A 26,025-nucleotide genomic window follows, 5' to 3' on the forward strand; every position below is an offset into this window, starting at 1 on the left:
TAAATGTAAAATATGGTGTGTAAGTGTATGTGTTTTTTGTTTTTATATTTTTATGCAATCCCAGTTTTTTAAAATATTTTATTTACTTATTTGAGAGAAAGAGTGAGAGAGAGGGAACAGGAGCAGAGTGAGGGGCAGAGAGTGAAGCAGATTCCCCACTGAGCAGGGAGCCTGATGAGGGGCTCATGACCTGGGCAGAAGGCAGACACGTAACTGACTGAACCATTGTATGTTTGTATAATACATATAACTTAAATATGTAACACACCAGATTAATTCTTCTATCACTAATCCCTCTTCATAGGAATTGGGAAGAGAGACAGACATCTAAGACTAGTTAAACCCTCTTCTGTGTCCTTCTCTTGAATTCCATGCTTTACCATGCTTACGAGATGGGAATATCTATGGAAACAGAAGTTGCTGTTGTTTAACTTCAGATTCCATTGTACAAGGTATTCTTGATTAATTTGGGCTTCTGTTGTTGCAATTGTGATGACATCTGCTCTTCTCCCCTTGTGTTTCTTTTGGCTCCTTCCCTCAGTGTGTTTATGCTGCTTGAAAGACCAGCCTACCAGTCAAGGCTAGAAATCCTACAGCCTCTATTACTCATTCTACTCTGTGCATTCTCATGTGTGCTTGGTTCATTTTCCCCGCCCAGTGCTGACCACTGGGATTTGCTAAGTTGCACAGTCTTCTGGGCAACTGCTTCTCATGGTAGCATACTTCACTGGATCCCTACCCCCTACTCCATCCAAAAGAATAGATCTGGGTGCTACGAGGCCTTCTAAATTACATGATGAATCACAGTATTGACATATTCATAGTCCTCTAAATGGCTACACCTGGTGAATGGTCACCATGTCAACGACCTCCTCGTCAAGTCTTCATTGGTCTTGCTGACCATCTCAGCTCTGTTTTTGAGTTACATACGTACTTTTACAACCCTTCCATTTTACTAAATCTTCCTTTGCATTGCTATCTACACCATAGTGAGAAGATATTGATCTTGCATGAAAAGAACCATCTTTAACATAACAAAGATGTAACTTACCTTCTATCTACACTGACCAAGCAGAATAACTGTAAGCACTTGTAATTTAATTAGCTTTGCTGTGGACAGTGTATGTGATTCACATTTTCCCAGTATTCACCTGCCTCCAGATCCATAAGATGGATGGATGGATGGATGGATGATAGATAGATAGATAGATAGATAGATGATAGATAGATAGATAGATAGCTATTGCCACTTTAGTTTCCTTACTCCTGTTCTGAATTAAAAAAAAAAAAATCCTACAAACTTTAAATAAGGTTTGCACCTGTAAATGTTGTTATAAATCTCCACCAGTAAATAGACATGAGTGTGATGTGCTGTATTCTTAATAATTCGATGCACAAGTTGAGTTTTAATCCATTGAAGTGAACCTTGGATCGCAAAGAAATACAGACATTCATTGTAAATCTTGGGAATGAAACCATAACAGGGCTGTCAGGGTTTGAAATTCTGTGAATGAAATTGAGAGGTTGCCAGTTTACATAATTATTGTTACAAAAATATATAGAATATGGCCATGTCGTCAAGGGGTTTTTTTCAGTGTGGTTAAAAAAAAAAACTGCTTCTGTTCACAATTTTGTCACATGCACACATTTCTATGGCAAAGGGCCAAATGCATTTAATGTAATTCAAGGGTAACAAGGACAGTTGATAGCCTCTAATGAGCAACTGCTACCAGCAACAGAGAGATACTAAGAATCCAGTTTAAACTCTATTCAGAACAGGAGGGCCATTTCCATTCACTGTGGTTCTTCATCTGAGCTTATAAATGACATATGGAATAAGAAGGGGAAACAATTCTTGCATTTTATTATTTGAAGATAACGAACCCCAAATCGTGAAGATAAACATAAATCTTGGTTTAAAAAAATGTGTGCAGAAATAACCTACGGTGTCTAGCAATGACAACTGAGTCTTTCGTCTTAAAGTTACTGAAATGATCGGAGAAAAACTGGATTAAAAACGTATTGTACTATATTATTATCTCAAAGACTGATTATTATGCGAAAGCGTGTTCCAATTTCAATTTTAAAAACTACTGATTTGTTCTCAACAGCTGTAATTTGAGATCCCACGGATGACATATGAGGATACACAGGAAACTTGGGGAAGCTATTGCTGGTTTGGTGACTTGATTCACCAAGGCTACTCGGCCGAGATTTCCACTGTCTGAAGCTATAATAACATGGTGGCAGCGATGTAATTCATCACAGCTGGGATCTCATAATATATAGAACACAATAAGGACCTGAAAATGTACTAGAGAGATCATAGGGTATATCTTTTAGATATTCTTTACCTTGGTTAGATTTGTATGCAGCAACATAGGGAAGAGTTAGAAGAGTATGTTGACATTGAGTAGGTGACGTTGGTTATGTACTAATAACATCTTGCACTGACTTCCGAGAATCTGTTGAGATCTTGCTAGCATACTGCATATTAAGGTGTGCAAGGTCTACATTGCATCTGACTGTATGTCACAATTCACCTCCATTAAGCAAATGTTCGTTGAGTTTGTAGCATAAGCCAGACATTGTGGTAGTTGGGGATACAAAGATGGTAGCTGTAATCTTTCATAATAATTGATGTTTTTTTAAAAAATTCTTTCCTTCTACGATTATTCACTTACGGCTTACTAGGATATTGTCTTGCTTTTTTGGATGTAAATGTACATGATGTTAATTAATTTTCATTGAAAACAGTAGTCAAGCATAAGAAGTTCTAATGTCTCTTAATGCTCAAATAGCATATAAGGGAAAGCTGTTTATTACAAATCTATCATGTCAAAAATTTTGGTTTATTTTTTCTCTTTATGCTTCATAACTTAAAATTATCTTGTGATGTCTCTTTCATCCAAATTGATCATTTTTAATGAACATTTTAAGGGGGTGTAATCATGTTTTTCTTTGAGAATCTCTTAAGAGCTCTACAACTTCTCACCAAAAAAATGCACACACTCACTTATACAAACACAATATACTCCATATATTTTCTGTGGATTGATCAAATTGAGAAATCTATATGAAATCTACATCTTCAATCTACATGAAATGCTATGAGTAAGAGCGTATACATTTTTGAAGACACAACCTATGAAATTACAGCTCCATTTGGAAATTGGGAGATGATCTTTCCAGGAATTACACTTTTGGATTACAATTTAGTTTCCCGTTTGAATTACTGATACACTGATATTTTGCCACAAATAGGTGGTTGCAGTGTGCCCCAGTGATGGAAAATAAATTATTAGGCCAGGCTTCTGATAAATTTAACATGAATTCAAGCCAGAATATTAGGGCTTTAGTAAGCCGGACTCTATGTGAAAGTGATCCCAGACAAATGTGCCTGCAGATATGCAGCAGAGCTTTGGGAAAGCTGCAGCGGCTGTTGTAAGGGACAAACCGCAATCCTAGGACATCTTTTTTAAATGTAATTGAGTCCCATCATCCTTCTGTGCCTCTGGGAGCCAGAGAAGCATAGAAGAGTCGATGCCGTTAGTTTATCTTTGGACCATTTCCAGAGCTGAACAGGTGATACCATAAACATATCCCACTCTTGCCGTTTGGAGTGAGCAAGTGGCTCTACAAGGTGGCTCCTTCTGGATGTAAATTGATTTTAATGATTTCTTTCTTTCTCCCGGGCAGGATTTATGTGGGCATCATTCATGTGACACCCTGGGAATGGCAGACGTCGGGACCATATGTTCTCCGGAGCGCAGCTGTGCCGTGATTGAAGATGATGGCCTCCATGCAGCATTCACTGTGGCTCACGAAATTGGTATGCAGCGCCTTTTCCCTTCCCTCGCCAAATCAAACACTCCTAACAGCTGCAACAGGAACCAAAATACTTGGCAATTAATTCCAGATTTCTCCAGGTTCAGATGGACTGTTGGGGATTACATTTGTTTACATTTGCACTTTTAGGGTTAACTAGTTAGGGAGGAGGAAGGCAAAGCCAGGCACACAGTAGATGTTTCCTTTTCGACAGTGTCATTTGAGAGTTTAAAAGAAATTTGCTACTGATCCTGTCTTCTTAAGCATCCGGCCATGACTCTTAGATGGAATTTGTCACAGTTGATTATGGAATGCAGGGATGTCCCTCTTAAAAGTTACTCGAGGCTCTACTGACTCATCCAGGGCTAATCAGTTTGCACAGAAATTTGTCAGGTTTATTCCATTGTGAGTGATCAGAGCTCCTGTCAAAGGTAAACAATAGCTCATGGTAAACAGTCCTGTCTCCTTTTTTAATAGCAAAGACAGTGAAACCAAGACCCTCAGGCAACAGGGTTTGTCTTCCAATGTCCCCTGATTTGTGTGTCCTAAGAAACACATCTGAATCTTACAATTAGAAATTTAGGACTGAGTTCGTTGTTGAAAAATATCCCACCAGTTAGGAAATGTGTTTCCCAGGCGATGACCCAGGCTCGGTGTATGAGTACTTTAGTACTTAGGATTAGACATTAGTATCAGACACATCTGGGCTCAGTTCTTGCTAGCACACTTTCTACTGGTCTTATTATTTAAACTCTCAAAGCTTGTTTTCATATCTGAAATACAGAAATAATGGTGCCGATTTCATGGAGTTATTTGAGGGACCAAATTGGGTAGGTTATAGATACCGGTTGTTATTTAGACCCACATACACTTCTGTTTTTGCTTTTTAGTTAACTAGCTCATTTCATTTTAAATGTATGTGTCACCTTTTATCATCATCCTTTCGGGAGCAAAGTACGGTCTGATACCTTTTTTTGCTGTATTTCTATTAAACGGATTTAGTTTTTAACCTAAAACCATAATTTTTAAACAAAAATTAAAGCTTCCTTTTCACATTCCTGGTAGTAGTAGGCAGAGAACATTTCACAAGGGTAGATTTCTAGCTGCTATGTTTTCTTTGGAAAATTAAAATAACTTCAAAGCAAAGATGTCATTGTGTAAGGCAATTTACATGTTATTAATTAGACTTCTTTAGCCTCAAGATGGAGCCCCATCTCTGCCTCGATGGTCTCTGTTTGGTCTCATGCAAGAGATTCAGACATCCAGTCTCAGTCTCTCATCTATAAAGTGGGCTAATAATGAGGTGTGACTCTCTGGTGTGCTTCTCTAGAAGACCTGGCATATCCTAAAAGCTTTTTTAAAACAATAAGCCACCTGAGCTTCTGGCCTGGGAATATGTTTTCACTTATCTCTCATTCATACCTATTAAACTGATAATAGAACAGCCAGATATAGATCCTTAGTATTTCTTACCCATCTATGTCGGTGCACGAGTCAGTGGGAGAAACACAAGAGCTGCCCAAGGCAACATTCAGAATGTGCAGTGGAAGCCAAGAAGAATTAGCCCAAATCCTTGAGAGGATTGTAATTGAGCAGAGATGATTTCAAAAGTACACCAGTAATTAATCACCATTATTCAGAGTGATGGACGTTCCAAAAGAAAGGTCCTGAATCCCTGGGTAGGCAGAGGCTGGTTCGTTTCGGACTGGGTAAGCAACACAGTTGATTTGTGGCATCATCCATCCATGAGATGACGAGCCCTAAATCCTGATCTCTCAGGAAGGGATTACAGAGGTCTTGAGGGAAGGGCTATCTTTTCCTTCAATCCTGCAGTGATCCGCTCTCACACATTGTTAGCATTGGGGAGGTTTCTCTGTAAGAATACCACTGTGGCAGTAAATGCAACTTCTCCCGGGCTGCACTGACTCTCAAGACAGCTGGGCTGGAATGAAGAACCTTCTAGCATCACCTTTCCCGGCCCTCCTGAATTCCTAAACCAGGGGTTGACACCGGCCGACCCAGCAGTCTGAGAGGTAGGAAGACGGTTGCTGATGAGAACAAATGTTTTATTAAAACGGTGTATGTACAGTAAGACCTTTTCCTAACAGTGCAGGATTGGACACAGTTTTACAAGGGAACGATGCAGGAGAAATGCAGGCTTCTATGTGGAAAATCAAACTTGAATCTTTGATCCATGACTCTGCCCTGGGTCCCCTTTAATTTCTTGGTTGGGCCAGCTCTATTTAATTCTTTAGAATTCTTTATGAGCCGTTCTTCATTCAAACACTGCCTACTTAATTTGTCTTTCTGCATTACGTATAGCCGAATCAGAGAAATTTAAGGTCTGGGGGTGCGGGATATGGACTTAATTTCCCCTTCATAAGGGGATCTGGCTTTCATTTGCTTTATTTTCTAGTTGCTTTATTATTCTTTAATTTCACTTTTTGCCTAAATATTGTGAGCATGTGTTATAAAGTACGAGCCTTAAAGACATTAGAGACGATAACCTCGCAAAATATTTCCTAATCATCTGTCTATGATTACCGTCCTGCCTCTGCAGCGACTGTGATCTTTGGTAATGCTTCTGGCTGATCTGTTTCCAGCGCTTTATTTTTAGATTGTTGCATGAAACCATGGGTCTGAGCTAACCATGCTCTGGATTCTAATTCCACTCCATTCTTATGTAATTTCCTCTCTTCCCTTTTATTAGACACTTACCACTTCCCAGATTGGGAGGTTATATATACAGGCCACGGACGGTGACAAAGTGACCTCAGTCTTGCCCGAGTGCGTTGACTCTGCTTGAGCCCATTGCCAAATGTGCAATCTGCTTCGTGTACACAGAGCAAATATATGACTGTGCTCAAAATGTAAACAGTGGAGAAAATTTCCAGGCTGTTCCCGTAATTTTTCTACTTTATTTCTCCTATATGGAGTAAGAGGATATATTTGATTAAGAATAAGGCTTTTATCAAAGGACTTAAATTCATGCAATGCCCCACTTTGCTGCTTTCGGCACATAGTGGTTTAAAATACAAAGTCATTGTATCTGAATCAAAACTTCCCTTTGGTCTTTTACCCCCTCTATCTGAAAAATGTCCTGACTTGCAAATGAACATGTAAGATAAATAGCAGCAAGTCTGAAGTACCTATCTTATACCTTTTCTATCCATCCTGTAAAAATCAGGATGGTTTCAAGGAACAATTCTGAAAAGTGACTCTTTTCCTAGACCACATATTAATTGTTTTCCTGCTAATTGTTTCTAAAAAAAAAAAAAAAAAAAAGATGGGGCGCCTGGGTGGCTCAGTCGTAAGCGTCTGCCTTCAGCTCAGTCATGATCCCAGGGTCCTGGGATCGAGCCCCGCATCGGGCTCCCTGCTCGGCGGGAAGCCTGCTTCTCCCTCTGCCGGCTGCTCCCCCTGCCTGTGCTCTTGCTCTCTCTCGTGCTCTCTCTGTCAAATAAATAAGATCTTAAAAAAATAACAAACAAACAAACAAACAAATAAATGAATAAATAAAAAGAGCTAGACTCTGAAGGTATATCATCAACTGATGCCGATACAGGCTTCTGGAAAAAAAGATTTTGATAAGTATAGACTACATAGGCAGTAATAATTTGTCTTCCCCCTTGCTCTTATGTATGTGTAAACATTAACTAAACCATTAGGACATTTTAAAAAGTGGCTTTAAACCATCAAGAACACAGTCCCCATCCCTGTGCCTTGAGTGGAGTTAAGAAATGTGGTTATGGTCATTTTACAATCCAAGTGTGAACTGTAGAAAGTTTTCAGATGAATGTAAGTTTACATTTTGAGTTTATATTTTTAACTTGTCAAACTTTTATTATTGGCTTGTAACAATAAAGATTTCACCTGCTGCCCACATGGTTCTTCAAAATAATAATTTTATTGATGTTGGGCCAGCTTCTAATATGCTAGGGGGAACAATCTGATTTTATTTAGACTAATGAAATCCATAATTTGCAAACTTGCTGAAGCTTGGCTTTATAGTAGTTAATTATAAAATGTGCTAAGTGATTCTCTCCACCATGAAAGACTCCAAAGTGCTTCCTAAGCTAAAGTCAGGCAACTTGGAAAGTCGAGCTTGGGTGGCTCAGTCGAAGCATCTGACTTTGGCTCTGGTCATGATCTCGGGGTCCTGGGATTGGATCAAGACCTGCATCGGGCTCCCCGCTCAGTGGGGAGTCTGCTTCTCCCTCTCCCTCTGCCCCTTCCCCCCTTAACTGCCCCCCCTGCTCTCTCTCTCTCACTCGTGTTTTCTCTCTAAAATAAATACATAAAATCTTCAAAAAGAAAAAAAAGTCAAGACCAAATATTCAGCGGGAGGCTAAGGAAGTGGCTGAGAGGCAACCCCATGGCTGCCCATATTTTGCTGTGGTTAGGAGTTCTCTGGTTGTGCTGATCCGCGTGTGACTGTACTCCCATGGATGATTAGATTAAACAAGGCTGGGTTTTGAAAAGATGCAGAGGCCCTAGAAACACTGTAGACCGAAGCCAATGCCCAGAATCAGATGTCAGGACTGGCTGTGAGATGTGAAGTGAAAGGAAACTAGGATTAAACTTGGTATTTACCCCCAAACCTAAAGCTTTAATCAACATGAACTGAGCCTTTTTTTTTTTTTTTCTGTCTAGCCTGGAGCAATGTTACACTGTGTCTTTCTTGGCCCCCAGATGAAAGGTGGGAATGGGTCTATACTAATATGTCCGGCAGCACTGAGAAATTTAGTGTTGAGTGTCAGTTCTGTATTTTTTAAATCCTATCCCAATTTCCATTCCTCTTGCGGAGGCCAAGAGATTGTCTGCCACACGTGTGGAAATCCAAGTTAAAGGTTGCATAAAAAGTAAATATATTACAAACGTAATGCATGATATTTTTTCCTCTAATGAGCAGTCAATTAACCCTTCTCTCCCAAATCGAGAGTGTCTAGTAATATCAAAATTTGTCAAGGCTACTTGAGATTAGAGTACCTGTAAGTAAAAGTATAACAAAGCCAGGATATCAGTGAGAACAATAAAGTTAGCTCACAATCCCTGGGCCTTTTGATATTTGTCAAGCACATTTTCTAAGCACTTTGCATCTTTTATGTCATTCAGTCCTCACTGAAAGCTATGGGGTCAGTACTCTCAATGAGACACCCAAGAGAGGAAAAAACTGACACACAGAGATACAAGTGTTAGTAAGAAGTTTCTAAACCTGAGGTCAACAACTAGTATACTGCTAGGGTAAGATTTGAACCCAGTTCACCTAGCTCTAAAGCCCAGGATCTTCCTGCTACCCTATAATAGTTTGTTAGTGTTCATTTTCCAGGAGATAATCCTGAATTTGATTCAAAAGGAGATAGACACAGCTAGCTATAAGGTGAAAAATTAAGTTTTCTTCCTTCCAATTTATATAATTGATACAACATTTACGTACCATTTATGTTTAATGTTTTGAAATGGGAGTTTAAGGATTTTATCACTTCTACATAAGGATTTGCATTTGAATAGATATGCATGATCCAATATTTGGAGCTTCTGGTTCTCTTCTTCAAGGATTCTGGATTCTGATTCCATGTGAGCTGTTGGCTCCCTCTTCAACCCCTGGCAAGACCTTCTTACACCTCAATAATCCCAGCTGGAAAATTAGGTAAAATAAAAACATGACTTCATTAAGAAACAGATGCTTCATCTGAGCAGTGCTTTCTTAAGTAAACACATTACAGAGCTTCTTGTGACTATTTTTTTAGGATGTAGTGCTGTGTCCATTTGTTCATTGGTCAGTTTGGGGTCAAGAGACAAGAGTTTGAAATTTTGTTTAATTTTCAGACCAAAGTTTAGAAAAACAAGCAAATTTCCCTCCTGAGGTTAATGTGATAAGTCAGCCCTCATGGTATAGTAATACTTGAGCTGAATAAGGAGCTGGACCAGTATTTTCCTTTATAGTAATGTGTCTTCACCTGGTATACATGATCTCTGATTATCTAACGTGATTCATTTGTGAATTTAAGGAGGCAAGATACTTTTTAAGTCTATATTGTGAATATCAGAGATGAAGTGTGTTTAATGAAATGTCACCCATTGACCTTTAAAAGGACGATTATCATACTAGAGAAATTACTGGGTGACTCATTATTTGCTAGTTCCGAGATAACGATATAATTCAGACTCTTTTTTTTTTTTAAAGATTTTATTTATTTATTTGAGAGAGAGAGAGAATGAGAGATAGAAAGCACGAGAGGGAAGAGGGTCAGAGGGAGAAGCAGACTCCCTGCTGAGCAGGAAGCCCGATGCGGGACTCGATCCCGGGACTCCAGGATCATGACCTGAGCCGAAGGCAGTCGCTTAACCAACTGAGCCACCCAGGCGCCCTATAATTCAGACTCTTACCCTATAGATTTTGCTTTGACATAATTTACTGTGAAACTCATGTCCTTAATGTAATCCAAAGAAATTCCTTCCTGATGTCATTTTGTGTGATGGGCACTCATTAGCAAGGCTGTTGTATTTGTGATATGATTTAATATCTGTTAAGAATAGATCAGTATTTTCTCCAAAAGTGCAATTTACACCTTGATTTTTAATAATGATTTCAAAAAGCAAGGTAGAGTTCTGAGGTTTGCATCACATGGGAAAATATTGGATTACACAGTTTCATTATTCTCTGAGTTTCCCTGACTCCTGCAATACCTTTTATTTTCTTACTGTGTATGTAAACACAAATGCCATTAACAAGTGCACCCACGACTCGAGTGCGTTTGTTCCTTCATTGCCTCGGGATTTGAGGTGAGAAGTTTCCAATTACATCAATCAAGAATTAAAGATTGACTAAGAAAGATAGCATCCTGAGCAAGATTGCTTAAAGCAAACTGCTCTTCAATCTTTTGCATGTGACTAATTACAAAATACTAATACCTGCAAATAAAAATACGAGTACAAATACAAATACTAATTCTTCCAAATGCAAATACTGATTGTTCCTTAGAGCGGGACCTTGGGGCCTCTACTTGAAACCCTGACAGGAAATTGTCGCCTTAAATCTAGTATTGGAGGGAGAGATGAACCATGAGAGACTATAACAAACAGGGTTTTGGAGGGGAGGGGGGAGAGGGGATTGGTTCACCCGGTGATGGGTATTAAGGAGGGCACGCACTACACGGAGCACTGGGTGTTATACGAAAACAATGGATCGTGGATCACCACATCAAAAACTAATGATGTACTGTATGGTGACTAACAGAACATAATAAAATTAAAAAAAAAAAATCTAGTATCTGCATTGTCTCTTCTCAGGAGGGGTTTTACTATCTGAGCTTGGCTGAGCTCCTTCAAAACTCTTACCTTCAAAACTGCTCTGACTCCCCTTCACTCTTCTTTTCTACATGGATTCGAGAAAGAAATATCTGAATTGCCTTTCTCTGTGCGTTTCCTGACTCTGTCACCCCGCCTCCAAGGACCTCACCCCTCAACTAACTCTGCTCTGTATTGTTCCAAAAACTCATCCTGAAATATATCTCGATAAAACAAGTTAGTTTAGGGGGTGTAAATATTGTCTCCAACAATTCCTTATATTCTTCATGTACTGTCTTAATCTCCGGCACACATTTGTGTAAATCCCATTTGTGCTAATCCCGCTAGAGCCTGCTTAGCGGAGAAACGCTTCGTCTCCCACCCACCCCTGTAATTTTAAACATCTCTGTGGGTGATTGATCAGCCAACTCTCACTGGAAAAGGCGGATGTCCTAGGAGATCGGTAACATCATGATACATTCTGATTAAGCCTTTCACGACACCTACTTGAACTGTATTACTGTCAGCGACAACATTATATTTTAAATTTCCTGGATTTTTCAGTTCATGAGCTTTTAGGATCGTGGTGTGTTTTCTCTAATGTGAGTGTCCTTTTAAAATAGCTTGTGGTTTTATATGTCCCTTGCCATTTCAGGGCTCAAAGATATGGGCATTTCAGACTGACATTAGATGTCTTAGCATCCTGACTGGGTGATCACATTTGAAAATAACCACCTCTTTTGCTGTTCCCAGCCCTTAGTATGGCTGTCACGTCTCTCCTGAAGAGCATCCAAACATTCCTCACATTGATCTTCCATTTTATTCCTGTCCAGCTCCTGAAGGGAAGTCACATGGGTTTCTCTCACTGTGCCCTGGTTCCAGCTACTGGAACCAGCTGCCTGTTTCCGTGGGTGCTTAAATGTTCTTCGCGTTGACCATGACTCCCGTTGTCCTTGAGAGAGCATGCCTCTCCCAGCCAGCTGACAGACTTTCTTCATGGAAAACAAAACATTCCTCCAAAGAGTCTGTCTCTCAGTTGACCCTTAAGCAGCCCATTCCTGACTCACTTTTGCAGATCTGACAAAATTCACATCTTCTTTTAGCTCTTGCTGAGGTGGAACTAAGATTTGTTCATTCTCAGAATGGCAATCTTTTCCGGTTGCCATATAAAAATTTCTTACATGCATCTTTGGCAGCAATTAAGTTACATTGATAAATTAGTACATTTAGGTAGTATAAAATTCACGATATTATGCCAAGTCACATGCCAAAAGATTCATAAAACTATACCAAAATATGTTTAAATAAACAGCTTTGCTTATATCATTGAAATCTATACAAAATTAGATGCCTCGCCATTCTGTATGAAAGAAAAAATTGAGGTACTCTGCCAGGTTTCTCAAAGCGAATCTGATGTTTGCTGCATGGCCTGTATTTTAAATCAGAAATCTGAAACTTACCTTCCAAATGAAGTGAAAATCACTTGGATGCTATAATAAAAATTCATCTAGGAGCACCTGGTGGTTCAGTTGGTTAAGCATCTGCCTTCAGCTCAGGTCATGATTCCGGCCCTATGTCAGGCTCCCTGCTCTATAGGGAGTCTGTCTCTCCCTCTCTCTCTCTGTACCTACCCCCTGCTCATGCTCTCTCTCTCTCAATCTCTCGCTCTCTCTCAAATAAATAAAGTCTTAAAAATACTCATCTGGAAAGTGCTATTTTTTAGATACATTTGGAGGAAAAGACTGTTGCTTCATTAAATAAGTATGAATATCTTACGAACTAGAGTGCAAAATCACATTTTTCTAAAATATAAAACCTGGATTCAAATAAATGTTATGTGGCAGAGGTCGCCTTAGGCCACTTTCCCTCTCTCTTTTCTATGCCAGGGAAAAAAGCCCAAGTGCGAAATTTCCACACAAATCCCACAGTGTTAGCCGATAAAGGTTCAACGGTGGAAAAGTTCAAGAAGCACGGGATGCCTTCTCAACACGTGTTAGATGTACTAAGTAACTTTAAGCCATTTTGAACAGGGCATGATGAAAGGTTCTGTTTTTTTCTGAGCTGTGGGTTGCAGGAAAAAAATCAACATACCACCCAAAACTTGGACAAAGTCCTGCCAGTCTTTTGCATGTGATTTGGGACTTACTTCACAAACTCTGATGCACATTTGTGCTACTGAGCAAATAAAATGTGAGAGCAGGAGGGTTTCCCATCGAAAACTTGCTAGGCTGGCAAATGCTATTGAAGTAAATAACTGCATAAATACCATAAAAATGTGGGGCTTTGGAAGGTCACCGAGCCCTAGCCACTTAATTTCAGCCACAACAGCAAGCAGCTGCTCAGTGGACAATTTTGTTATGAGGTGTTGGTGATTTAACAAGTTGGCCAAAAGTAGTTGGAATGTGGCATGAAAGATTTCATCTCGGTTGAGTTTTACTGTTGCATGCTGGACTTTCTTTTTTGGCAGAATGGCCAAAAGCCCCTGCTTTTGGCATACAGGAGCCTAAAGAGAATGCATTAATCACTTTTCTGTAGTATTTTATATACCCTTTTTAATGCTTTGTGTATGATTCTATAAAGCTTTATCCAAAAAAAAAAAAAAAAAAAGCAACTAAGGTCTACTTGTCTGCTTTTTTAGAGTCTCTACAAACTACTGTCCTGGAATTTTTTTTAATTGGCGTTTCAGATTTACTGGTGAATGTCATTTTATCCTTAGACTGTATGAAAATTAATCTTATATGATAAAAAACAATTTTGATAATAAGAATGTGGTTAGGATACCTAGCTTGATAGACTGGAAATGCAGTGTGGGATTACAGAAACCATGTGTGGTGGGCCGAAGCAGAAACACCCGCCTCGCTGAGTGCTTTTGGACAATGACTTACCTTTCTAGTATTGTTTTCTCTTCAAGCTCTAACACTCCATGATGGGCTTCTTAGGATTTTAGACATTTCTTCAATGTAAATGGGTATGTTTTCAAAATATGTTACTTATTTGTGGGATTAATCAACATGCAGAAATTTCCAAATGAAAGAATTGAAAGGGTGAAAGCAAGCTTACCTTTGCCTGGAATCGGCGAGTTCATTTCTCTTTCTTTTCCCCCCTAGTCATCTCTCGGATAGCTAGCTACCTATTAACTTGGCCAAGAAAATAGAAGTCACTGATATTCAAAAACCATCTATTAAGTGTTTGCAACTTGCAGAACATTGAGTTAAACACAGAGATTTCAACAGTGGATGGAGGAGATGCTCTCTGATCTCATGGGGCTCATGGTTGATCAGAGAAGGCGGAAAATTAGACAAGTAATCAAAATAATATGTAGTGAGGCTATGACATAATCCCACAGTTGCCTTGCAAATTCTGGATTCTAAATAAGGCCTGTTTCTACATGTCATTGGGCATGTGTGATCCAGATGGATTATGGGAACATCCACTCCTTAGTGTGATTTCTCAGTTTTCCCCTGAATGTTCACCCAAAGTGACTGCTCTGACTACACACAGCTTTAATTTCCCTGGGGGTCCAATCTGTGCATGAGAAGGCAGTAAAATGGACTCATGTACAGCTTGGAGGGGGGGCCCGAGGTGGGAAACCAAGTGCTCATGTAATTGTCATGGAAAAGTAGAAATGCAAAATCACCCATGATTGCATTCCTTCTCTTCTCTGCTTTAGGACATCTCCTTGGCCTCTCCCATGATGATTCCAAATTCTGTGAAGAGAATTTTGGTTCCACCGAAGATAAGCGCTTAATGTCTTCCATCCTAACCAGCATCGATGCATCCAAGCCCTGGTCCAAGTGCACCTCAGCCACCATCACAGAATTCCTGGATGATGGCCACGGTATGTATCATTTAAGACAACACAGGCTCAGTAACAACACTTGGCAGGGGGGTGGGGGGGTGGGATCATTACCAGTGCTACTTTATGACATCCTCACGAAGCAGCAGGCCCCCTGAGACAGTGGTTGTTTAGATAGGGTCAGGGAAGGAGCAGAGGGACGGTCTGTTGGTATAGAATGCCAACGTCCTTGGTGGTATTATAACTATGGTATTTTTGCTTTGGAATTGAGAAGTTCAAAAGAGAAGCAGTGTGGGAGACCACACAGAATGCCTAGCCAGTGCCCTGAAAGCCTGGCTTTTATTCCGCCTTTCACCACTAGCTTCCTGTGAGAATGTTGGCAGACATCTTGTTTCCCTGCTATTAATATGACGCTCAGAATTATTTGTTACATGCCTATTATAGGGGTGTGGTTAAAATGTAGGTGACAATTCTGTCGGATCCTCTTCATGGCAACAGAAAACCAGGAAAGGAAGCTCTTTAGATTTGCATTCACTGGAAGAATCTGGCTTTATCCTGACAGCAGATTCTCCTGAAAGGAGAGTGAAAACTGCAGAACAGAAAAAGAAAAATCAATCTGAATAGTGGGAAAACACTTTAAGAACTTCAAAAGAAAATCTTTGGCTTTGTCCACTAGATACAGTTCAAAAGCATAACCTACTTTATTAAATTCTGCAAATCGAGGATTAGTCCTGTAAATTATATAAAAATACCAAAGAAGTCGCGGTTTTTAGAAATAATAAATTCTGACCGTTAAGTAATCTTCAAAACAAGCTGTTGCTAATTTCCTAGCATCCCTTATGACTTGAAACTGCTAGGGGCACAGGAGGATAGATTCATTAGAATTGAAGTGGTTCAACTACACACACCATGTAGTTCAAGTTTCTCATGTTATAGAAATGGACATATTCTCATTCCTTTTTTTTCTCTCTTTCCAAAACTGGCGGTTGAACCGAATATGAACAGAAATTTTTGATCATAATAATTGTCCATAAGATTATCTCATGTTGTATGGTTTAAAGTTGGCTAAAGGGAGTCTGTGATAGTTGTTTTTCCTAGTTCCACAAGGTTTATGGCCTAATATTTCATAATATCTTAGTGCGGTGGCCACCTTGAACTTTGGCTGCGTAATGTCAAAACAATTGTTGAATTCAACTCTTTTCAGACAAAAAAAAGAATTCTGTCACACAGTTCTTTGGTCTCTCGGAGGAAAAATCTGTTCATTAACTCAGTTTTGCTACATTAGTGGTGAACTGGTAATGTTTTAACTACTTTAAACTTTTTTAAAATACCCTATTCCTGAAAACAATCCATGCCTAGCCTAGTTTACAATTTCCCTCAATATAAACTGTTCTCTGTTTATTGAAAGGACATCCCAATAGCTCAAAGATTTAGAAAAAAAAAAATCTAAGAATCAATGTATTGGGCTCTTCCTTTAGACTAACAATAAGTGATAATTTTCTGTGTAGCTCACTTTACAATGCTGATTTAATGCTGATAAAGTCCTGTAATGAATGTTTACCTAATTATCTCCCTGTCCACATTAATCAAGTCAAATATCTAATAAAGGCCCTTTTGGGTGGAGCCCTACTCTCCACTCCTAATACTGCTTTTGCTGCTTTTATTCAGGTTTTCTGAAAAAGAAACATTAATATTTTATTTCAGTATCACACATTACACATTCCAAAAGTTTGAGCTAAACTTTGAATCCCTAAATGAATGGATTTAGTTGCTAAGGCAGCAAATACTTATGGCTAAAATGGGACCAATTTTTTTTTCCTGTGCAAGTATTAGGTCAGCTAATTACAATGCTGTGCAGAATTTTGTTCCTTATTGCCATAATTTTGGAATGATTCGTTTATTTCATGTTTGTGGAATTCATGATCTTACTTTTTGTGCAGTAAATGTGCTTTCAGTATTGTCTTCATTTCTTAGCATTACTTCTGTATTTAAGAGTCCACACTCAGCTTTTTAAAATTTTGCAACAAATTTGCATATTTTATACATCTCACTATATCCATTCCAGAGATCCTCATGGTAGATAACAACCAAAGAACATACATTTAGTAGACATAGATTTTATTCACTGGCACTAATACAATCTTTTCTGAGTTTCCCATGTACATGTTAAATAAGTTGATTAAATTAGCAAAATTCTTGGAACAACAAATTCTTAAGGAGCCTACTTATTAATTAACTCATTTCATCAAGGTTAGACTCTCTCACTTTTTTATATGTTGGTTAGGCAGTCTTGTGTTATAACAAACACACACACAAACACACACACACAGTGATTTTATCAGTAGCCTATAATGAATAAAGTCATTTCAGAATATGGAGAGCCAAACAAGGCAATAGAACCAAAGTTAGGGTTAGCAAAGCTCAATTATGCTCATTTCAAAACAGCACTCAGAGATACTGAAACAGTGGTACGCTTAAGCACTGTCATTTAAATGTGAATTCAAATAATTTAGTAACTTTTACCCTGCCACCAAAAAACTAACTTAAGTCAGTTTAAGTGAAAGTGTGGTGATAGGAACTAGTAAGCACGATTTTTGAGATGGTTGAGGCTCTGACATTTCATCTTCAGAGCTTAGGAGAGAACCGGGGAGAACATCAAAGTCCTAGAGGAAAGGAAAACAAACAAACACATCTTTCTTGGAAGACTGGACTGATACCAAAAAACCATATGATAAAACCCTTTTACTTTGCTGGTAGGAAATGACTCAGACTTCCATCCTGAGCCCATTCATTCAGAGTTAATAGAAATGGTTCTACTATTTTTCTGTACTAATTTTCTAGGCCATAACAATTTTAAGCAATGAAAGAGTCATGGCACGGGGGTCTGGGGGTGCACTTTAGACAGAGAGACAGAGAGCGAGGAGGGGTATCATTTGACAATAAGGGAGAAACCAGAAAAGCTGTCATGTGTAGCCCTGAATTATTGAAAGCTCAGAGGTCTGGCTCCTTTTCCCAAAGGGTCAAAAGTGGTATCACACCACCATGATCCCTGAAGGTATCTCTGTATTTCCACATGATACCATCATCGATACTCAGAAAAAAACGTGATTTGCAATTATTGAGGAAACTTAAATTGTGGCACTAATATAAAGACAGCAAAGCCATTGCTATGGTGAAGGAAGATACTCTCACAAAACTTACACAATTTTTCGATGGGACCTAAAGAGTACCTTATCTGGAAAATCCATTTATGGCTAATAGCTCATCTGTCTCCCGCTCACCTCTGGCGGCACTAGAGAAATGACGTCTTAAAGCACAATTAAATTCAAATCATTTGATTTGTTTTTAAAATTATTAGCCATAAGTAGCTGGACATTTGTAGCACTCTCCCACTGCCAAATTTAAATTCATTAATACGGAGTGTTTCCTGATTTAGTTCCAAGAACTATGTAGCAATTCGGTTATGGTTGAAAAGTCCACGTGCACACTAAAATAACTGTGCTTGCAGATTTGCGATTCAGAAAAGGAGAGCCATGTCTCAGGGGAAACATTGCCCCCCCGCCCCCCCCGCCACCAGCCTTGCCAAGATACTTGTAGACATTCTGCAGTGTTTATACAAGTTAGTTCTAGGCAAGCTGGAGAGGCCTCAGAAATAAAGGTAAGAACTGGCAGGGAAATTGTGCAGTGAAAGCAGGTTATTGAATTTCCTTTCTCAAATGTTAATAACCTTGAAGCCAAGAAAGATAGCCACATCTGCTATATCCCTAAGTCCACGGTGCCACAATGAGAAGGGCCACCTCCCAAACAGGCACAGCCCAAGAACCCTCTTGACGCAGACTGCTAAGGAAAATCTAGAAACAACTTTGGAATATTAACGTGCAGCATGTTTAAAGAGATAAGTTTACACCCATCCACTAAACACAGAACTTTGGAGATAAAATGCTATTAGAAACCCAGTTCCCTGAATCCTTTGTCTGTGGAGACTATAGGCTGGTAATAAATAAGATCTTAACATTCAGTTTTTAAGGTAGTACTCATTCACAGTAAATGTGCCTTTGGAAGAATCTGCAAATAAGACATATATTTTAAGGACATGGTGACCTGTGTTTTTAAAAAAACTATGCTTCATCCTTTAACAAGGAGACGTTTCCATCTAATTTCCTTGGCATTACCTTTGCTAAAAGGGCCCTTAAAGCTTGTGACGGTTTCACAAACAGATCCCCCCCCCCCGATTGCTTTTGGTTCAGCAACCATGCTCTGTACATTTCAATGCCCTTAAATTTTCTCTGCTACCTGGCCCGTAATGCATCAGTTTCTCTTTTATGTTAGCCGTTCAAATGAAGACCTAAAGAACTTTGAGTTGCCAGGCCAGGGAGATATGTTTGGAAGTAAAAGGGGACAGTTTGCAATGGACGAGTTTCATTAGGAATAGAAATTGATTTCTGATATGCTGTGGATATTTGGGCCGATGCCTAATTTCGTGCATGTGTACTGGACAGGAAGAGAGGACAGAAATAACCATAGTGTTGGAAACAGAGAAGAAAATATGAAAAGACTAGAGAACAACTAACTTTGATCTGATAATTTTCATTAATCATGAAAATGAAGGACAAACAGTGCTGGCCGTCAGATACAAAAAAGGCAGCGATTTTTCTGTTCCATTTCCCGGAGGTCTGGCGTGCCTTCCATCACCCTTAGTGCACTCTGTGGCCGTGGGGTGACTTCCGCTTTCTTTCCTTTGTTTCTCCGTCACACATCATTGCCTTTTACTTTTTAATTTTTCACCTTTAAGCATTTAACTGAACACGGTAAAAACAAATATGCATTATGAGCACACTTCTGTTGTCTTTCTTTTGGAAACTATCCATTTTTATACATAGGAAACGTTAAAACAAAAGAAAAGAAGGAAGCAGGGAGGAAAAGAAAAAACAAGTTGGCAATTTGTGAAAAAGAACAAGCAGGCAAAATGTAGGTAGCAAAGCCCAGATAGAAGTGAAAAATATGTGAACTAGATAGGAAGAAATGGTTGAAATTAAAGGCCAAGCAGATTAAGAAAAGTCAGTAGGAGACTGGCTGCTTTTAGAGCTCAATGCAAATGATACTGAAAGATTGACAGATCTGTCTCTTTCACTCTTCCCCCAAACTGTAACATTAAAAAAAAAAAAATGGACAATGTATATCCAGTTCACTATTAGATTTTAAATATTTCACACCATGAGATTCAGAATCGGGCTCTAGATTCATTTTTTTTTATTTTTGTTCCATAGTACAACAATGGAAGGCATTCCATTTGCGAGAGACATCTATACCTATTTTATTGCAAAAGGACATAATTCAATGTATTGATGAAATTGATAGGCTGTATGTTTCAGGGTAAATAGAAACTAATGCAGCAACAAATCCTGATGAGAACATTGGAATAATAAGTTAATGGCAATTCTGAAATAAATCATTTGATTATTAGCAGGAAGTCATCCCCAGGTGACCTCTAAGGGAAAACCATAGAGCTGAGATACAGTATCTTTCAAAGCAAAGCAAATGTGTGATTCATTTTTAAAACTTACACTTTGGACCTGAGACTAATGTAACATCATGGGTCAGCTATAGTCAAATCAACAAAAGCAGAACAAAACTTATACTTTGGTATTAAGCTTTTTAAAGAGATGCCACATTTTGAAGTCTCCTTGTTATAAGTTGATTTCAAATTGAATTCTACATTTCTTTCTGCCCATCATGTCATAATGAGGTAGAATGTGGTCAGTGACTATAAGTCCACAAAGCGGTGGTGAGTTATTTTGGCTCGAGACAAACAAGGTAGACCCATGCCACGTGCACCCACACAAGTTAGAAACTTCCTGGCAAATCCTTAAGTGACGCAGTCTTAATGGTTCTGTGCTTTTTAGTAAAAGTTTCTTAAAACAGCACTTGTGAAGAATTGGAGAGCATTCTTGCTGTCTCAGAGATTTGTTGACAATCTTGTAACATCAGCAATCTGTCAAGCCTTCCCTGGTTTATAGAGTCTTCTTTTTTTTTATTTTATGTAACAGTGAGATAACACTTCTCACGGAGTTCTTGGTGCTTCATCTTACCGTCTCCTAAACAAAGCTTAGTGAAGGTTTACTGTCATTCTTTCCTATTGACTCGATGTTGTTTTTCTTTTAACTTGATGTTTTTCTCCCAAAGTTCCCTTTGGCTGGATACTTACTTTTAATGCTTTTTCTGGCTTGCCTTCAGAAGCTTTACCTCTTCAAAGATTCTGGCTCAGAAATTAAATAGGAACTCTGCTCTGTATTCATTTTCATATAATGCTTCCATCACAGATTGACAAGTTCTAAGGCATTCACTTTGAAGAAACTTGAATATAGTTGTGAAAATGTTTGCAATATACTTAAAACATGCTGACTATTCCATGTCTCGGTGGAAAGTAGGATTGAAATGTGATTTTCTTTTGTTAGGTAAAGAGAATGACTCTAATATGTCTAAAATTGTTGAATACGTTGAGCATAGTATCAACTGTGATTGTTTTGTATTTTTCTGGTCACCCTCTATATCTCTTATTTTTACCCTTACAGTGTCACAATGAGAAGAGAAACATTTCACAGAGCTTGAAAATCATTTAGAGAGAGGTTAACTGACTTGGTCAAGAACACTCAGCCACTTAGGGTTTCACCAGAATTAGACTTTAGACTGGGTGTTTCTACCATTAGCCACGGTATCCACCCTTTAAAGGATCCCTCCACACACACACCTTCCCGGTCAGCAATAAAACAAGAGATCTATCCACATGCAGAGCAGAAGCGAGATGGTATATGATGAGGAAAGCAGGCTCTGAGCATAAACCCCTAATAGCTCTGTGACCTTGGCTCAGTGACCTGTTTTTTCATTTCTCAGTTTCCTTATTTGTAAAATAAGGAAAGTACTAGAATCTGCTCTGTAGAGTTCTTGTGAGGATTAAATAAGTGAATACATTTAAGAAAGGGAGAATAGTGTAAATGTGTAACAAATATTTGTTATTTTTAGTACTCTGAATAGTTAATGAGCAAATCCCAAAATCCCAAATAAACAAAAATGGGCAGAAACTGATGGGCAATGTGCATGCTCCCATAGGCCCAGAGAAAATTCATGGTGTTAACCACAGGTCAGGGATTCTTAGGGAAGCTTTTGAGGGGAGGGGAGGCACGTATCATCTTCTGAATTTGCATTGCCCTCATGCGTGCTCACTTCTATTGATCCCCCCAAACTCACTCCTTTATACCCCCCGTATTATGTAAGGAGAACACCAACTTATTGGTGTGACATACGTCGAGCACCCAACAACTACTAGTTGCATTAAAGAACAGACCCAAATAGCGACAAAGAAGAAGGATTAAAAGATGAGCTTCATCCCCCAAAGATAATGTCTTTTCTTTGCCCACTGCTCCTTTACTCTGTGACTCTTGAATTCTTTACTATATTTCACATAAGTCTAGAGGAAATGTTTCTCCACTTTATTGGGAGACCCTGGGGGGTGGGGGTGGATCTGGGTCATTTTTGTGTTTTCCCAATATCTAGTGTGTTTCCTAGAACATTGTAGGTGTGACCAAATGCTTATTGAGGGCAAGAAGGAATGAGGTCTGGCCTTGTTATTATTTATGGAATTAATGGGGAGGAGACTTGGGTGGGCACATGAGGAAGAGAAAAGCTGAAAGTGAAGAAGCCTATAAATAGAGCACATGGATAAACTGTTTCTTAGAGTTGTAAATGCTTATTTACTATTATTGTTGTTGCTGTTGTTGTTATGACCATTATATTATTTCCTGGAGGTCCATCCCGATTTCTCCTAGTCCCTCAGCACAATGGCTATTTTCATAACTAATTTTTACAAAATAATTTTATTTGATCATCCCACTGCCATCATTAGCTATGCCCCAGAGCACATAGCCCATTGAAAATCCCAGAGGCGGGGCGCCTGGGTGGCTCAGTCCTTAAGCGTCTTCCTTCGGCTCAGGTCATGATCCCAGGATCCCGGGATCGAGACCCGCATGGGGCTCCCTGCTCAGCAGGAAGCCTGCTTCTCCCTCTCCCACTCCCCCTGCTTGTGTTCACTCTCTTGCTGTGTCTCTCTCTGTCAAATAAATCAAATCTTAAAAAAAAAAAAAAAGGAAAGAAAAGAAAAGCACGGAGGGGGTTGGTGAACGCAAAGAGGTGCTGCCCTCCGTCCGGGAGGGAGTCCCCCTCCTTCCCTGGGGAGTCCCCCCTCCTTGCCCGGGGGAGTCCCTCCTCCAGGGCTTCAGCCTGCAGATCTGTGGGTGCATGACGCTCCCACAGCACCTGGAGCACTGCATTTTCAGATCCACGATTTTCTTAATTTGAAACCGAAACACGGAACAGTGGTCCATCTCGGTTATTCTTCTAGGTAACTGTTTGCTAGATCTACCACGCAAGCAGATCCTGGGCCCCGAAGAACTGCCAGGACAGATGTACGACGCCACGCAGCAGTGCAACCTGACCTTTGGGCCCGAGTACTCCGTGTGCCCCGGCATGGATGTCTGCGCCCGCCTCTGGTGCGCCGTCGTGCGCCAGGGCCAGATGGTGTGTCTCACCAAGAAACTGCCAGCTGTGGAGGGGACACCATGTGGGAAAGGGAGGATCTGCCTACAGGGCAAGTGTGTGGACAAAACCAAGAAAAAATATTATTCAGTAAGTGATTTGCTTGTCACGCAATGCCTGGAGACACGGGATCTGAGGTCCATTCCTATGACATATGTGGGTACCATCTCAGAAAGGCTTTCTTTCCTGGTTCAAATATGTTTCCTCGAGAGGCCCAAGCAAAGCATTTGCTGGCTCTCCTCTGAGTTTCAAAGTCCCGAGGAGAGCACTGACACAGGGCACAATGCTCATGTCTTTCAAGACTACCGCATGGGGCGCCTGGGTGGCTCAGACAAGGTTAAGCGTCTGCCTTCGGCTCGTGTCATGATCCCGGGGTCCTGGGATCAAGCCCCGCATAGGGCTCCCTGCTCAGCTGGGAACCTGTTTTTCCCTCTGCCTGCTGCTCCCCCTCCTTGTGCTCTCTGTGTCAAATAAAAAATAAAAAATCTTTAAAAAAAAGATTACCCCACAACTGTGCACTCTCAGATACCCTGACAGCAGCCCCAGGAAGTTCTTCACCCAGTCCTTCAGCAAAGGAGTTTATAATATTCTTCCCTCTGGAAGTCTCTCCGCTTCCTGCTACCATGTTTCCAGAATGATAGACCTAGAGTCTTTTATTCCCCCGTGGTGTGGGCGCTCGTGATGTTTGCCTGGGGGGGTGGGTGCACTTCAATATCTGTCACATTCCCTCTCTACGGAAAAGGACTCTGGTCTAATGAGGACTGAAGCCCAACTCAGGTCAAATACATTTATGCATGTGAGGGAGGGTCTGTCTGATGGGATGTGTGATATCAACAAAACGATGCAGAACATCAGTGCCAAACAGGGAGAAAAAAAATGTAAATAGAACCAACTCTTCCAGCATCATGCGAAATCTTTAGCATCATATATTTTGTCAAAGATGAAGGATCAGAGTTGACAGAAAGTTAGCTATGGTTCAAGTGGTTAACAGAAATGCACCGTATCAGAAAGCGCAGAGAAACCTGTGTGCTCAGTACTGCCAGGGAAACATTCAGATCCTGGTGCCGGGGGACAGCAGGGAGCAGAAGAGATGACTCGCTTAGAATTGGAATTACACAATAATTCCAGAATGTCCAATATCTGTAGCCATGTTCAATTCAGTGAAAATTTATACCTGTGATGGGGTTGTCACTAAGGCATTGAATGCGGGTGATTTCCAAATGTGCATTTTGAAAGTTCTTTTTTTCTCCCTTCTGTGTTAAAATGTCTTCTGTTTTCTATTTCAGACATCAAGCCATGGCAACTGGGGATCCTGGGGGTCCTGGGGCCAGTGTTCTCGCTCATGTGGGGGAGGAGTACAGTTTGCCCATCGGCACTGCAATAACCCCGCACCCAGAAACAGTGGCCGTTACTGCACGGGGAAGAGAGCCATCTACCGCTCCTGCAACGTCATACCCTGCCCACCGAACGGTACGCTGCTCCCAAGTGTCAGCAACCACCTTGTGCCACGTGTAATTTGTATTCTAGCAGTAATAAATAAAGGAGGCTGGAGAAATAACCTATTAATCTCATACTACACAGTTCCACCAGTGTGCAAATCAATAACAAATACATGAGTGATTTTTTTAAACTATTATTAAAAACAATTAGGTATTTAGAGAGTAGGAAGAAAATAATAGTTGCTTTCAACTCCTGTGTACAGATAAAATCCAATGCTGGCGTGTAAAGAGGCTCTGAAAAATAAAGTTCGCATCTTCCTGTTAAAATTACTTAAAATGCACAAGATTCTGTCTAAGTTTCAGAATAGACAAAGTAATAACATGACATGTTTGTTTTTTAGGTAAATCTTTTCGTCACGAGCAGTGTGAGGCCAAAAATGGGTATCAGTCTGACGCAAAAGGAGTCAAAACATTTGTGGAATGGGTTCCCAAATATGCAGGCGTCTTGCTGGGGGACGTGTGCAAACTGACCTGCAGAGCTAAGGGCACCGGTTACTACGTGGTGTTTTCTCCAAAGGTAATTGCACACCAACTGTCCAGAAACAGTAGACTTCCTTGCGGGAAATTATTTGGTAGAATAAAGCCTAGAGATACCAAATATTAACAGTCATTGTTTATTGGCTGACTAGATTTTGGAGGGTTTTATTTTCATCTCTATAGTGTCTATATTTGCAAACCTTATACAAAGAACAAAAATTATGCTCTAAACAAAACAAGTAAATGGTTTAAAAGCTATTTTTTGAAAAGTTGTAACTCTCTGTCAGGGAAGGTGAAGTGTGACCTTCACTTCAAAATTGCCATGAAAACAACTAGAATTTCCTAGATACGTTTGTACGGGAAACTAAAAGCAAGAAAACTTTCTACTTTTGTATCATTTAATTAAGAATTCCTGTGGTGATTTATGAAGATGGGTTTCAAGATCATCATCTCTGATCCAAACCTTTAAATGACTTGCACCCTTAATATGAATCAATGTCCCTATAGTTATAGACGTTACAATATATGCACATGAAATTATCCCTG

At 39.8% G+C, this 26,025-nt stretch overlaps 1 protein-coding gene across 6 annotated transcripts in view; it reads left to right on the forward strand.

Annotated features, from left to right (window-relative positions):
* Nucleotides 1-26,025, forward strand: part of ADAMTS5 (ADAM metallopeptidase with thrombospondin type 1 motif 5) — a 55,156-nt gene that overhangs the window by 10,082 nt on the left and 19,049 nt on the right. For all 6 annotated transcript variants that reach the window (XM_073891492.1, XM_073891491.1, XM_073891496.1 and 3 more), the window contains 5 exons: nt 3,700-3,832; nt 14,789-14,956; nt 23,310-23,593; nt 24,790-24,973; nt 25,344-25,519. In XM_073891492.1, coding sequence (XP_073747593.1) covers nt 3,700-3,832; nt 14,789-14,956; nt 23,310-23,593; nt 24,790-24,973; nt 25,344-25,519 — 945 coding nt within the window. The remainder of the gene's footprint in view (nt 1-3,699; nt 3,833-14,788; nt 14,957-23,309; nt 23,594-24,789; nt 24,974-25,343; nt 25,520-26,025) is intronic.

The sequence above is a fragment of the Callorhinus ursinus genome, unplaced genomic scaffold (genome assembly GCF_003265705.2).
Source record: "Callorhinus ursinus isolate GAN/ISIS: 27379988/994484 unplaced genomic scaffold, GSC_fseal_2.0 scaffold1, whole genome shotgun sequence".
Lineage (NCBI taxonomy): Eukaryota > Metazoa > Chordata > Mammalia > Carnivora > Otariidae > Callorhinus > Callorhinus ursinus.